This window comes from Limulus polyphemus, unplaced genomic scaffold (genome assembly GCF_000517525.1).
Source record: "Limulus polyphemus unplaced genomic scaffold, Limulus_polyphemus-2.1.2 Scaffold876, whole genome shotgun sequence".
Classification (NCBI taxonomy): Eukaryota; Metazoa; Arthropoda; class Merostomata; order Xiphosura; family Limulidae; genus Limulus; species Limulus polyphemus.
Window position 1 is genome coordinate 50,495 of NW_013666486.1, and position 14,027 is coordinate 64,521.

The following is a 14,027-nucleotide window of genomic DNA, read 5'->3' on the forward strand; positions in this document are numbered from 1 at the left end:
TATTAAGTCACAAGGTGATATCAATATGTATATATAATGATTATTAAGTCACAAGGTGATATCAATATGTATATATAATGATTATTAAGTCACAAGGTGATGTCAATATGTATATATAATGATTATTAAGTCACAAGGTGATTTCAATATGTATATATAATGATTATTAAGTCATATACTATATTGAGTAAATTATTCATCCAATATTTGATACTGGAGATTATGGAAAACATAAATTTGTATTTCAATATCCAGTCCCCCGGTAGCACAGCGGTATGTCTGCGGACTTACAACGCTAGAATCCGGGTTTCGATACCCGTGGTGGGCAGAGCACAGATAGCCCATTGTGTAGCTTTGTGCTTAATTACAAACAAACATTTAATAAAAACTGTCTATCTATCCGTCTGTAAAGAGAGAGAGAGGAAGCCTTTTACTGTAATTATTGATATATAGTTCCACAAGTTTGTGGTTGTTACCTTGGAAATTACGATGTGGTGGCGACATAACTTGTCGTAGACACAATCTATCATATCTGTCTCCGTACTTATGTAAATTTCCATGAAAACCAGGTCTATTTTAGGCTTTGCCGTCACTCAGTTTTTGGTTTTGTACGATTTATATTTAAAGTTTTGGTGTTCACGTTTTCTTGCTACGGTTTATAAATATTACATCTTTCTCTCTGGTTCTTAGAAAATAATTGTTGCTCACTTAAATCCCTCTTCTGTGGATTAGTTATTCCACATTTAAAACTCTTTTCGGTGGGTTACCAAAATCCCTTTTCTGTTTATTAGTTATTCCATATTTAAACTCCTTTACTGTGGATTACCAGAATCCCTTTTTTGTTGATTAGTTATTCCGCACTTAAAACCCTTTTCGATGGATTACCAGAATCCCTTTTTTGTTGATTAGATGTTCCACTTAAATCCCTTTTCTTTGGATTACCAGAATCCCTGTTTTGTTGATTAGATATTCCACACTTAAATCCCTTTTCTTTGGATTACCAGAATCCCTTGTCTGTTGATTAGTTATTCCACACTTAAAACTCTTTTCGATGGGTTTCTAAAATACCTTTTTTGTTGAGTTGTTATTCCACACTTAAAGGTTCCGTTGGTTATCAGCACCAAGACTCATTGACTTTATATTTTCTTCTTGTGAGCTATGTTCATGCACTTCTACATTAAATCAGATATAAGTTTTAAAAATAATCAGTATGTTTTTTGGTCCACGCATACTCCATTGGCATGTTGTCCCCCGATGGGTCTGAGGTAAGTCTACGGACTTAAAGGCTAAAGTCCAGGGCGCGATGGACACAGCAGATAGCCCAATGTGTTTTTGCTTCAAAACGAACAAACTGAGGGGTGTTTACTATGATCTTTGACCTGAAGGGAAAGGGATATTTCTGACGTATCGGGACATGGGAACTGGTTTTGTATTGGCCAAAGCTAGTTCTCGTGCTTTTCAGTTACCTTCGATTTCACAAAAAGGGGTTACGAAGGGGCTAAAATAAAAGATATGAGCCTGTCACCTTGAAATTTGTTGATTTTAAACCCAGAATGGGTACTAATAAGAACTTGGATAATATTTTTACACATGAATGAGCCTCAATGGTTAATATCTGGATCAGTAGATACAACATTCGCGTCCTGTTACCAAGAAACAAAACAAAATCGTACTCCTTACTATGCATCCGTGGATGATGCGTTTATAAGGGTGACACATTCGCGTCCCGTTACCAAGAAACAAAACAAAATCGTAGTCCCTACTATGCATCCGTGGATGATGCGTTTATAAGGGTGACAGTAAACTTCTATTGTTTGGTTACACAGAGTAGCCCAAGAGTTGGCGGGGGTTGTTTCTGACTCGCTGCCTTCTCTCTCTCTCTCTAGCCTATCAGTTCAAAATTAGGGACGGACAGCGCAGATGGCCCTAGAGTAGCTTCGTGCGAATAAGGAGGTCTTAGTTTTCCGTACTTAATATTTTCACATGTCCGCACTATAGTTGTGAATTTTCGAGACCCCGTTTCGGAAACGTTTGTTTTTGAATTTCGCGCAAAGCTACACGAGGGCTATCTGCGCTAGCCGTCCCTAATTTAGCAGTGTAAAACTAGAGGGAAGGTCAGCTAGTCATCACCACCCACCGCGAACTCTTGGCCTACTCTTTTACCAACGAATATTGGGATTGACCGTAACATTATAACGCCCCCACGGCTGAAAGGGCGAGCATGTTTGGTGTGACGGGGATTCGATCCCGCGACCCTCAGATTGCGAGTCGAGTGCCCTAACCACCTGGCAATGCCGGGCCCTTCGAAAACATAAAATATCGTCGCAAAACTTGGGAATCTTCAGTTCTTATCGCTGTAACAATAAATAATGTTTCTTTTTTTACACGCCTTTATTAAAAAAAAAGATTTCTGCTATCCAGAAATAACAGTTCTTTTGGAAACAAAATAATATAAACGGTAAATTTCTCGTGCGTGCAGTAAACCAGAATAAGCTGGTGATAAAGAAGTCACAGTTCGAAGACGTTCGAGCTTCAGATCGATTTTCAATCATTTGAAATAGAGATAAAAAAAGATCAATACACGGTTAATATCTAAAGAACATTATTAATAATTCGCGATCGATTTAAAACTAATGGTTCTTTTCTCTATAAGTGATTATTGATTGAGAATATTTTACATGGTGGCAGCAGAGAGAACGGATCCATAGAATTTTTCAATTTGAGTTTTCAGATTCTGAAGTGTTCTCTCGGAACTTCCACATATCTTGTACCGATTTACTGGATTATCGACGGATATAGTTCGGGTCCGTGTGATAGAAAGATAAAAAAAGATTCTACAGAATGAATGAAAGAAATCCCATGGATTTAACGTCGTTAACATTGGATCAACAACGATAGTAATACATTTTATGCAAATACGATTTAAAGTTATATATTCGAAATGTTAGGTCACGCTCGACCCTAATATTGCAGATGATAGAAACTTCCAACATTTTTGTAATGGCCAGCCCATAACAACTGACTTTATGTTTATGAAGTTCCAGTATACTTTGTGGAATAGTTTCTAATTAGAAATTTTTATATTTGTTTTTTTTTATTTATGGCAAAGCTACAAAGGTTATCTGCCGCCGTATTTAATTTTTAACTACCGACCAGAGGGAAAAGCGGCCACTCAGTAGCACCCTATCGTCTACCAGATATGCTAAGGGATTGACTTTCACGCTTATAACGCTTCACAGCTTAATGCGCGAGGTATATTTTGTTATACCGCATGAATTCGAACTCAGCTTTACAGATCCACATTCCAGGGCTCTACCACGCGATACACCCCCCCGTCCTAAAAGTTTTTGTTTTATTTGTAATTAAGCACAAAGTTATACAATGGGCTACCTGTGCTATGCCCACCACGGATATTAAAACCAGGTTTTTAGCGTCATAAGCCCAGAGACTTACCACTGAGCCACAAGTGGGCAAACGAGGTGTTGTTTTAATATGTTCACAAAAGGTAAAAAAATAATTCTTATTTTGTCAAAAATCGCCTCTCTCTCTCTCTCTTTTAAAGATTAATTTTCCCAATTCGTAACTAGTTTTTAGGGTTATAAACCCTCAGACTTACCGCTGAGCCACTAGAGGGCTCTCTCCTAAAAATACAAATAGATCATAATTTATGTAATTGAAAAAAGTAATTTTTTATTTTATTTTCATTACAACTACTAACATTTATTTCGAAACCTGTGGTCAGCTATACCGTTTATGTTACTCGTCAAAATTATTATTGTCTAAAGCGAGAGACCACGCGACAATGAATTAAATGCTAAATATTCTGTTTGAAAATTTAGGTCGTGGGATAAAACATAACTAAGTGTAACGTTATTCTTAAGGATAAAAAAAAAATCTTCCAAATGACCTAATATTTCAGAAAGCACTTACGTAATCTACGTTCAAATGTTTCTAACGATTCTGAGTAAAGATTTCATTCTTGTTGAGGATTAGGTTTAGTTATATACATTTACAAGCCTGTCACGTGACTAAATACTAAGGGGGATCATATAAGAAACAACAACAAAAAAAACAAATATACTCATTCATGCCCCTCAGTGGCACAGTGGTATGTCTGCGGACTTACAACGCTAGAATCCGGGTTTCGATACCCGTGGTGGGCGGATCCCAGATAGCCCGTTGTGTAGCTTTGTGCTTAATTACAAACAAACAATACTCATTCATTACATTTAGTTAGGGATTTTCAAATTGAATTTTAAATGCTAGTTTCAAAGCTAGACTTTCGGTAGTAGCCATTCAATTTTTAACTATACGTCATTAGAATTCGATGACGAGGAACCCACTTTGAGACTAATAATGGCTGGAGACGGCTTGAATGGGTAATGAAGAAAAACTTTAATACAACAGCAAATGTACAACGTTTCGACAACGTTTCCAGCCATTATTATACGTCATTAGCTTATTACAAAAGAAAAATTGGCCACATTCTGATCAATAAAGCGGCGATGTTAATTTCTTCAAGTTAGTCCTAGTAACAACAAAGCACAATTAACGTCTATTAAACGTTACTGAGTAAGAGAAGGCAACAGCCTTGAATTAGCATTATACGTTGTCTTAGCAACTGAAGTGGACAAGAACAAACGACGTAAATCTGTTGCTTAGCAACATTGTGCTCCTCTACACTTTAAATGTATATATATATATATACACACACACACTTATTATATTTTATACATACAGCCAGCTGTGCACGAACTAGTTTAAATCCAAAATTACTCACGTATCGAGCCCCCCCCCCCAGTGGCACAGCGGCATGTCTGCGGACTTATACCGCTAGAAACCGGGTTTCGATACCCGTGGTGGGCGGAGCACAGATAGCGCTTTGTGTAGCTTTGCGATTAATAATAAACAACAAACAACAACACACGTATCGAAGATGGACATTGTATACAAAACCGTCTAATTTTTTTTTGGGGGGGGGTACAAAATCCTTATTATTGATCCGGGTCGATAGCTAACGACGTTGCTTTAGGGTGTTAATGTTCACGTCCACAAAGCTATTCTCAAGAGCATGTTTAGCGAACTCAAATTTAGGAACTGAGTTATTATTAAAGAAAGGATATCATTCTTCAGTCATGAATGAGATCCATTCAAGATTCCAGATGGCAGTTCTGAAGAATACGTGTTGAGTATGAACATTATTAATACGTATAACTCAGATCGTCAGACAAGTAAGTACACCGACAGGGGTTAACCTAAGATGTACCTGAAACAAATGTTTAGTTGTGAACCCCCTCCCCCCCAAAAAAAAACCCTGGTTGGTATAGAAAGACTATAGATTAAACCATCTGAATACATTACAAACTACGGCCAGGAGGGTTAGGGCGCTTGATTCGCAATCTGAGGGTCTTGGGTTCGAATCCCCGTCACACCAAACGCTCTCGCGTTATAATGTGACGTTGGTAAGAGAGTAGCCCAAGAGTTGGCGGTGGGTGGTGATGACTAGCTGTCTTCCCCTCTAGTCTTTCACTCCTAAATTAAGGATGGTTAGCGCAGAGAGCCCTCGTGCAGCTTTGCGCGAAATTCAAACAATCTTGATTATTGTCCTCTTATAATTTACACCACTCTAAGCTTGAAATGATGTAAGATTAGCAAACTCAAAGCTAACAGTACTCGTGCATTATATCTTGACACATATTATTGTAATGTTACACATTGTAGTATCTCCATTAGACTTCCATTGTTGTACTAAAAGAACTTCTGTCAAGTGACAAAGATCGTAGATGTTAAGATTTATCAAGTGTTTGAGGTACTTAACCTCAAAACCGCCATAGCAAATACATTAATCACACTATTCAAAGCAATTTAACACATTTTAACAGTAGCAAGACTATTATTAGTCTCGTTTAACCATTAACTGTTCTGTGTTTTAAGGTTGTTTTTTATATTGAGTCACTTGTACTTATAAGGAGATGTAACAGGGCCTGTTACATCTCCTTATAAGTACAAGTGGCTCAATATATTCCTGTTACATCTCCTTATAAGTACAAGTGGCTCAATATATTCCTGTTACATCTCCTTATAAGTACAAGTGGCTCAATATATTCCTGTTAATATATTGAGTCACTTGTACTTATAAGGAGATGTAACAGGAATATATATTGAGAAGTGACTCAATATATATTCCTGTTACATCTCCTTATAAGTACAAGTGGCTCAATATATATTCCTGTTACATCTCCTTATAAGTACAAGTGACTCAATATATATTCCTGTTACATCTCCTTATAAGTACAAGTGACTCAATATATTCCTGTTACATTTCTTATAAGTACAAGTGACTCAATATATATTCCTGTTACATCTCCTTATAAGTACAAGTGACTCAATATATGTCCCTGTTACATCTTCTTATAAGTACAAGTGGCTACTTATAAGGAGATGTAACAGGAATATATATATTGAGTCACTTGTACTTATAAGGAGATGTAACAGGAATATATATTGAGTCACTTGTACTTATAAGGAGATGTAACAGGGATATATATTGAGTCACTTGTACTTATAAGGAGATGTAAACAGGAATATATATTGATCACTTGTACTTATAAGAAGATGTAACAGGGACATATATTGAGTCACTTGTACTTATAAGAAGATGTAACAGGGACATATATTGAGTCACTTGTACTTATAAGGAGATGTAACAGGGACATATATTGAGTCACTTGTACTTATAAGGAGATGTAACAGGAATATATTGAGTCACTTGTACTTATAAGGAGATGTAACAGGGATATATATTGAGTCACTTGTACTTATAAGGAGATGTAACAGGGAATATATTGAGTCACTTGTACTTATAAAGACCACACATTTCTGTCCTACCAGTCTTCCATTTTTTCAGATCATTTCGCTTCATTGACTTTATATTAGTGAATTATTCCTTCAGAAACCGTTCCTCGTCGATTTCACGAAGAATCACTGGGGAGGGGGGTACTAGCATGCTCCTCTGGTATTTCTTTTCAACAGAACCGGAACGCGTTGGTAGTAAGATAAATCAGAACATCGACGCGATTATAGCGGATACTTACTTAATATCCGTATTGCTTGAAACTTATCTCAGAAAAAAAAAGGGTTTTCTATGAATCTGAAATTTTTTCTGAGCTGGACAATCTGATGATAAGGTAGTATCGGTGACTATTAAATTAAGACTACATTTTTATTAGTTCGTTTCCAAGGGCATTCCTTTAGAAAAAAAAATGTACAGTTGTTAGTGGCCATCTCTATTACGGATGCATTATTTAACTTAGGCCTTGCAATTTTGAATAACTAAATTAAATGCCCAAAACTCTAAGAAACGGTCATCTAACAGTCCCACTATCTTCCAGCCTCCGAGTAGTTAAGCGATAAATTTACAAAGCTAAAATCCAGGGTTCGATTCTCTAAGGAGGGCAGATGGCCTACAGCGTGGAGTTGCGCTAAAACAACGATATAACCTTCCAGGTATGATAAAATAATTATTAATTTTAAAACAAAGCCCTGTCATCTGATTCACGGTGCGTCAGGTTTCAGCAACAACTTGAATTATTTTTATTTTGTTACAAAACTTAGAATACAGCCACAACTCTCGAAGTTGACTCTTTTAAATCAGATCTGAAACAGCACCAAAAAAAAAAAAGCAATGTTGCTCATTGATATCTGACCTTTGTAAGCACATTGAAACAAATAAATTAAACGTAGTATAAAACTTATTTTTGTCTGTGTTTTTGAAAGCGACAAGAAGAAATGATATTGGATAGCGAGGACGAAAAAAACAACAAAAAACCAGCTTTATCTGGCTTTCCACACGAGATCTTAGCCAACACGAGCGTTTCAGCAGGCAGTTTAACATAAGTACAGATTTATTCCATTATTGATACAATATGTAGAAATGTGTGTTCGTACTTTAAAAACCCTTAAGAGAATTTCCGTGAAAGATTAGGACTATACCTTTTTCCTAATACAGACAGAGGTTGATCTCCCAATGAAATACTGAAAATAATTTTATGATATCAACACTAAAGCGACAAAACAAGCTTTTAAAGCCAACTAGACGTTTAAACATCCGATTTAACACAAAGTTAACTTGAAAGAAAACGATTCTTTTTGTCCCTTATAGTGTCCCATGTTTAACTAGTAGCCACAAAGAAGAAAAAGGTCACCAAGCACGAATATGTCTTACAGTATTCTCTTGTTTATGTATTGAAGATATCTCTTTTATCGGTAATATTATTAGTATTATTTTCTATTTTAGAACAGGCATAAAAAAAAGTTGGCACGCCACCTAGTGTGAAAAATTCACATTTAGCTATCTGATATTTAATATGTGTAGTAGAAACGCTCTTGTTATCTTTTCTGGCACCAGGTTTTACGCGGAGGACTTGAAGACTTTCCAAGATGGATATAAAGAACCAACAAAGCCGATTCGCTGTACATCTCATCTTCAGAATTACCTATTCTTGTGGAAAGGCAAACATAGTGGAACTATATATTAAAAGGTAGGTACGAAACAAACGTTTTCAAGGCTGCTTCTACTAAAGTTTCTGGCTAATTCCAAAGGAATATATTATTTTGTATTTACATATTCTAAAATATATCTTAAACCCATAATTTACAGTTAAGTTTTTAGTGAAAGGCTACACAACAGAAAAACCTGCAATCTATCCACCGCCAGGAATCTAACCCCGGATTTTTGTATTGGAAGTCCGTAGACTTACCGCTGACCTACTGAAGTCGTTGAAGTTACAAGAATATTTCAATCAGTTATTCAATAGTGTGGTAAGACTATGTTATTACAATATATATATACACAGAGATACTGTGTTATGTGTTATACTGTGTTATGTATATATACTGTGTTATGTGTTGGTTCTCGTTACATCGTGTTAAGTATTAGTTCTAGCTACACTGTGTTATGTGTTGGTTCTAGTTTCACTGTGTTGAGTATTGTTTCTCGTTACAAAAAATCCTAACTTTCATACCATTGATTTATGCCAGCATATTATTACAGTATTCACTATTATGTCACCCAAAGTTACCATCACACAGCGCATGTCACGTTTTAACTATATACATATTGAGTTCTTAAAGTTTATATAAAAAAGGATATTATGAGCTGAGTATTGAAAGCGGGTAACAGAAAACACCCCTACTTTCACCATTACCCCTTCCTACAAGTCACCCCTACAGTGTTTCACGTGATTAATCAATTGCGGTCATTGGCCGCAGAAGTGTCTAACGGTCCGAAGTTGAAAGGTCACTGGGTAAAGTAGGAAGTAGGTAATTTTTAAAATTTTTACAAGAAAGGAAAAGTGTTATACAAGAGGATAGCGTTAAAATCTGTGCCGACAGTCTGTCATCAGGAGAAGGAGGATGGATCCCTCGCTGCAGTTGGTAGGACTGCATTTTAGATATTAAATATTAATCCCATATGCGGGTTTCAAGAAACATACTTTACTGTTAAGCAGTGTTGTTCGTGTAAATCATATTTTGTTAAATAAGTTAGAGACTTTTTTCATCTTATGAGTGTTTATTATATATATATATATATAGCGAAGAGAAATGTAAAAATGAAATTTGAAATTTAAAATGAACGGCTATTTGTTATACGAAAGGGTTTTGTAGTTTTTTTAGTGGCGTCATCTATTGAAGACATAACGTACCATAATATTATATAAAAGGCAGTCGCTGTAAATTTTATGAAGGGTAATTGCCAAGACATTTCCTATTTATCCAAGCGTAAATAAATTCATACAAGAGTAATATAGGTTTAATTTGATAGTATTTAATGATCTTTAATTAACAGCGTGAATTAAAAACTTTACATTTGTTGCTGAAATTAAACCATCTTTACGAGAGAATTGTGTCAAAGAAATGCTAGATATTTGAACACAAGATGACTACAAATTTGGCCACAAGATGACAAGCTGTTAATGAGATTCCAGGCCAAACTCACGCTTTGAAAACACGACAATTTAAATATTTCTACCTAATAAAAGAAACATGCTATTCAGTGCATGAACCATCTTATAATTTTAATTACGCTTTTCTTTTTCCGGCCACAGCTGCGGCTGGGAGAGGATTAAACTATAAATTAAGACAATAATGGTACAATTAAAATATTAAGTAGCATTTTTCTCATAAAACTTTTTATAAAACAAAAATCGATATTTTTTTAAAAATTATTAATAGAATTTCACACTTCACAAAAATGTCGCCTTTTCGTTAATTTTCCGGTACTTACTAAAATAAATATAGATATAAAAAATAATTAAATTTTAACCCGCTAGGACTCCCGTTTCCGTTGACCAATAATTGTTATTTTCATCATTAATGTTACACTTCGCCTTCCCTTTTATTTTTAAATACACCAGACTTTATTTGTGTTGAATGTTGTACTTATATTCCTATCATGAACTGATCAACGTAAACATAACAACATTTTAACCATACTACACTATGTCGGCCATATCCGTTGCCATATTCATCCTTGGACAGTATAGAAAAGGCGTTAACACCTTAACAACTTTTGCTGTAACAAATAGCTTATATAAGTAACGTTCTAACCCCTATTGTGTTTCAACCGGCCTGATGAACTTTGTATTAAGCAAAACTCGTCGTTGGCGATGGACATGACGGACATAGTGTGGTTGAAATACTATAACATAATTGGCCTAATTATGACAGTTATAATTAATTAAGTAACTATATCTTTATTTGAAGTACTGTATGGTGTACTAATCTCTACAGTTTTATTAAAGATGAGGATCAGTAGACAAACGAGCATTTTTTGAGATTTTAAGTTAACATTAAATATACAACCATATTATAATTACGGTTAGTTTAATTTTAATAAATTATTAATCGCGCAGTTCCATCAGACATTAATTAAATTTATTTGCTGACTGTACTTCCGACCGAAAGTGATATCTTTTTACTTATTTATTCTGTTTTTTTTCTTTAAGATTGGATCCACTAAACCCTGATTACACAGACCTGCCATGGTTTTATTGTATTGAATTTTTTACATGACGTACAGTTATTCCCGTACGCTGAATCCGAAAATGATATACATTTTTCTCCATCACGTACAGATTTTTCACAAAACGTCATAACGCAATACATAAAAGAAAGTTTGTCTGTTTGTTTTGTAATTAAGCACAAAGATACACAATGGGGTGTCTGTGCTCTGCCCACCACGGGTATCGAAACCCGGATTCTAGCCATAAAAGAAAGACCACAACACGTAGTTTTGAGACTAAAAGACGTAAATTCCACAAACAAAATCAGGATGAATGAGGATGTATATTCGTTTGACATCAATGTTCTTCCCTTTTATTCAGTTTGTTTGTACTTTTTTTTAACAAACGTGATAATAAATAATGTTCACTGTGGTAAATAAAACAATAATTTGATCTAAGTAACGGTTTTTACGTGATAGAAAAAAAAATAATATTATTTTCGAAATCTACGTAGCTGAATTATGGAGTATTAAAACCAAAACAACTTTTATGAAGTTTAAATTCGCAGAACTGTGTTAACATTTCCGTTTAAGTCTCATTCTCATTGGACTTGTTAAATAGACCCATTTTTTTGATTTTCAATTTTGAGAAGTGCAGATTAGAAGGATGCATTTATGGAAGTATCTGACAGAATCGGATAATGCGTTCGAAAGATGTAGTGACTCCTTTTTTTTTTTCTGTATTGACAATCCCGCATTTCCTGGTTAAGCACAGATTTATCACAATCTTTACAGAATTATTTATAGTACGTAGTCTTTTGTGAATAGAAAACCATTTTTTTTTACAGCAAGAGGAAACATTGATTGATGTGATTTTTTTTTCAACTTTTTCAGCTCGACATGATTAACTGACCGAAGATCTTGTCATGGAGGACTGGATTTTGATCTTGAACAGCTCTCGAACCTTTAATCACACCTCACCTCAGGACAGGTCAAGAAGTGTACCCGATCTCACTTACAAGTGTTTGGTTGGCGCTTTTCTAGGGTTCATAATTTTTTTCTCTGTCGCTGGTAATTTACTGGTTTGTTTGGCCATTTACAGAGATCGGAGGTTACGTAAACTAGGGAACCTTTTCCTTGTCTCTCTGGCAGTGTCTGACCTCTTTGTTTCTTCATTGGTCATGACCTTTGCGGTTGTTAATGATTTGATGGGTTACTGGATGTTCGGTCCACAGTTCTGCGACACGTGGGTCGCTTTTGATGTCATGTGTTGTACAGCTTCCATCCTGAACTTATGTTCTGTTAGTTTCGATAGGTTCGTACACATTAAGGATCCCTTACGCTACAACTGTTGGATGACAAAGCGAGTGGTTCTTGGTTCGATTTGCTTAATCTGGCTCCTCTCTGCTCTAGTATCTTTTCTCCCAATTAGCCTCGGATGGCATAAGCCTAAAAACTCGGTCTTCGCAGGTAGTTTGGAGAAAGAACGCCCAACTTGCGCTTTGGAGTTGACGCCTGTCTACGCCGTCGTATCTTCGTCGATTAGCTTCTTCGCACCTTGCGTTGTTATGATTGCTCTGTACGCAAGGCTTTACCTGTACGCTAGAAAACACGTGAAAAATATTCGCGCCACTGAACCTGTTTGCGACGTAAGGTCCTCTAACTCCCATCACTCATCTCACGTCAGAGAACACAAAGCCTCCATTACTCTAGGGATTATCGTGGGTGTGTTTCTCGTCTGTTGGGTACCGTTTTTTTCTGTAAACATAGTCGCTGCTTTTTGTAAATCGTGTATCTCGGACTTGGTATGGAAGTGTCTGACGTGGCTCGGTTACTTTAACTCCACTTTGAATCCTGTAATTTACAGTATTTTCAACGCAGAATTCAGGGATGCGTTTCGAAAGATCCTCTTCTCTAAGTCGCCCGAAACGTCTTGCACTTTCTGGACGTGCTGTAGGGGCTGCCAACTGACTTCGCCTCAGCCAAGGGTGTCTCGATACGACAGAAAGCTAACAGCTCTACACAAAGACCACTACCATTTCGACCTCGATGACCAGGGAAAAATGAGCCAGGTGTAAATGGACGAACAAAGTTAGGATAAGGGGATAATCTATAGATATTAATTCATACACTTGTCCATTTTCTCTTACAATCCCCTAAACGAAGTGAATGTAAAATGTATATAAGTGCGAATCTTCGTCTCGTATTTTAAGGTGACGTAATAAATTATAAATCCTGTATAAAGATGTATACTGTAAAAAAAAGAAAAAAGATTCCAGATGGCGCTCCTCCATGTCTGAAGTGTGTAACGTCATATAAGTTATCAAATATGTGTGTGCGTGTGTGTGTATTTTGTTCTTTTAAATAAAATGTTCAAAGCGTTCACGTTACCATAAGGAAAATGAAATATTATAATTTAATATTTATATTATTTATAATGCCTGTATGATCGTTGCATCCGTAAAAAAGGACGAGGCAGATTTTAAGTCAGAATCTGAATTAATAATTATTAATATCAATTTCTGAATCGGAGGAAGTAACCTACTTAGATCGAAACTAAAAATCAACCTGGCCAATTGCATTTTTTTCATCAGTTAGGTACCATCGGTGTTAACGACATTTTAGGCCCGTAAAAGTCGGCAGTGAAAGAAGAAACGATAATCTTTTTTTTTTATTTATTTATAACGCAAGAAAAACTGTTTGTTTTTAAAAGGAAAGCCACATTGGCCTATATACAGTGTTATAAACAACAACAAGAAAAACAAACTTGTGTTTTACATAAACGACGTGAGCACTTCGCCCTGCAAGCCGATTTCTATGTTTATGACGCCATAACATTCAGTGTTATTACACACGATTCAAGAAACTCTGGATTAACGATAACTTATAATATTAGCTCTGCACAGAGAAATCTCCAAAGAATTCAGATAAAACACGTCAACTGTTTGGTTGTTTGAATTTGTTTTGTTTTGGAATTTCGCGCAAAGCTACACGAGGGCTATCTGCGCTAGCCGTCCCTAATTTA

At 35.8% G+C, this 14,027-nt stretch overlaps 1 protein-coding gene across 1 annotated transcript in view; it reads left to right on the forward strand.

Moving 5' to 3' along the window:
- The window catches only part of LOC106460997 (dopamine receptor 1-like), a 52,929-nt gene extending 39,601 nt beyond the window's left edge, over positions 1 to 13,328 (forward strand). Inside the window, exons 2-3 of the mRNA XM_013920765.2 lie at positions 8,408 to 8,540; positions 11,897 to 13,328. Coding sequence (XP_013776219.1) covers positions 11,929 to 13,080 — 1,152 coding nt within the window. The 5' untranslated portion in view covers positions 8,408 to 8,540; positions 11,897 to 11,928 and the 3' untranslated portion in view covers positions 13,081 to 13,328. The remainder of the gene's footprint in view (positions 1 to 8,407; positions 8,541 to 11,896) is intronic.
- Positions 13,329 to 14,027: the final 699 nt, after the last annotated feature.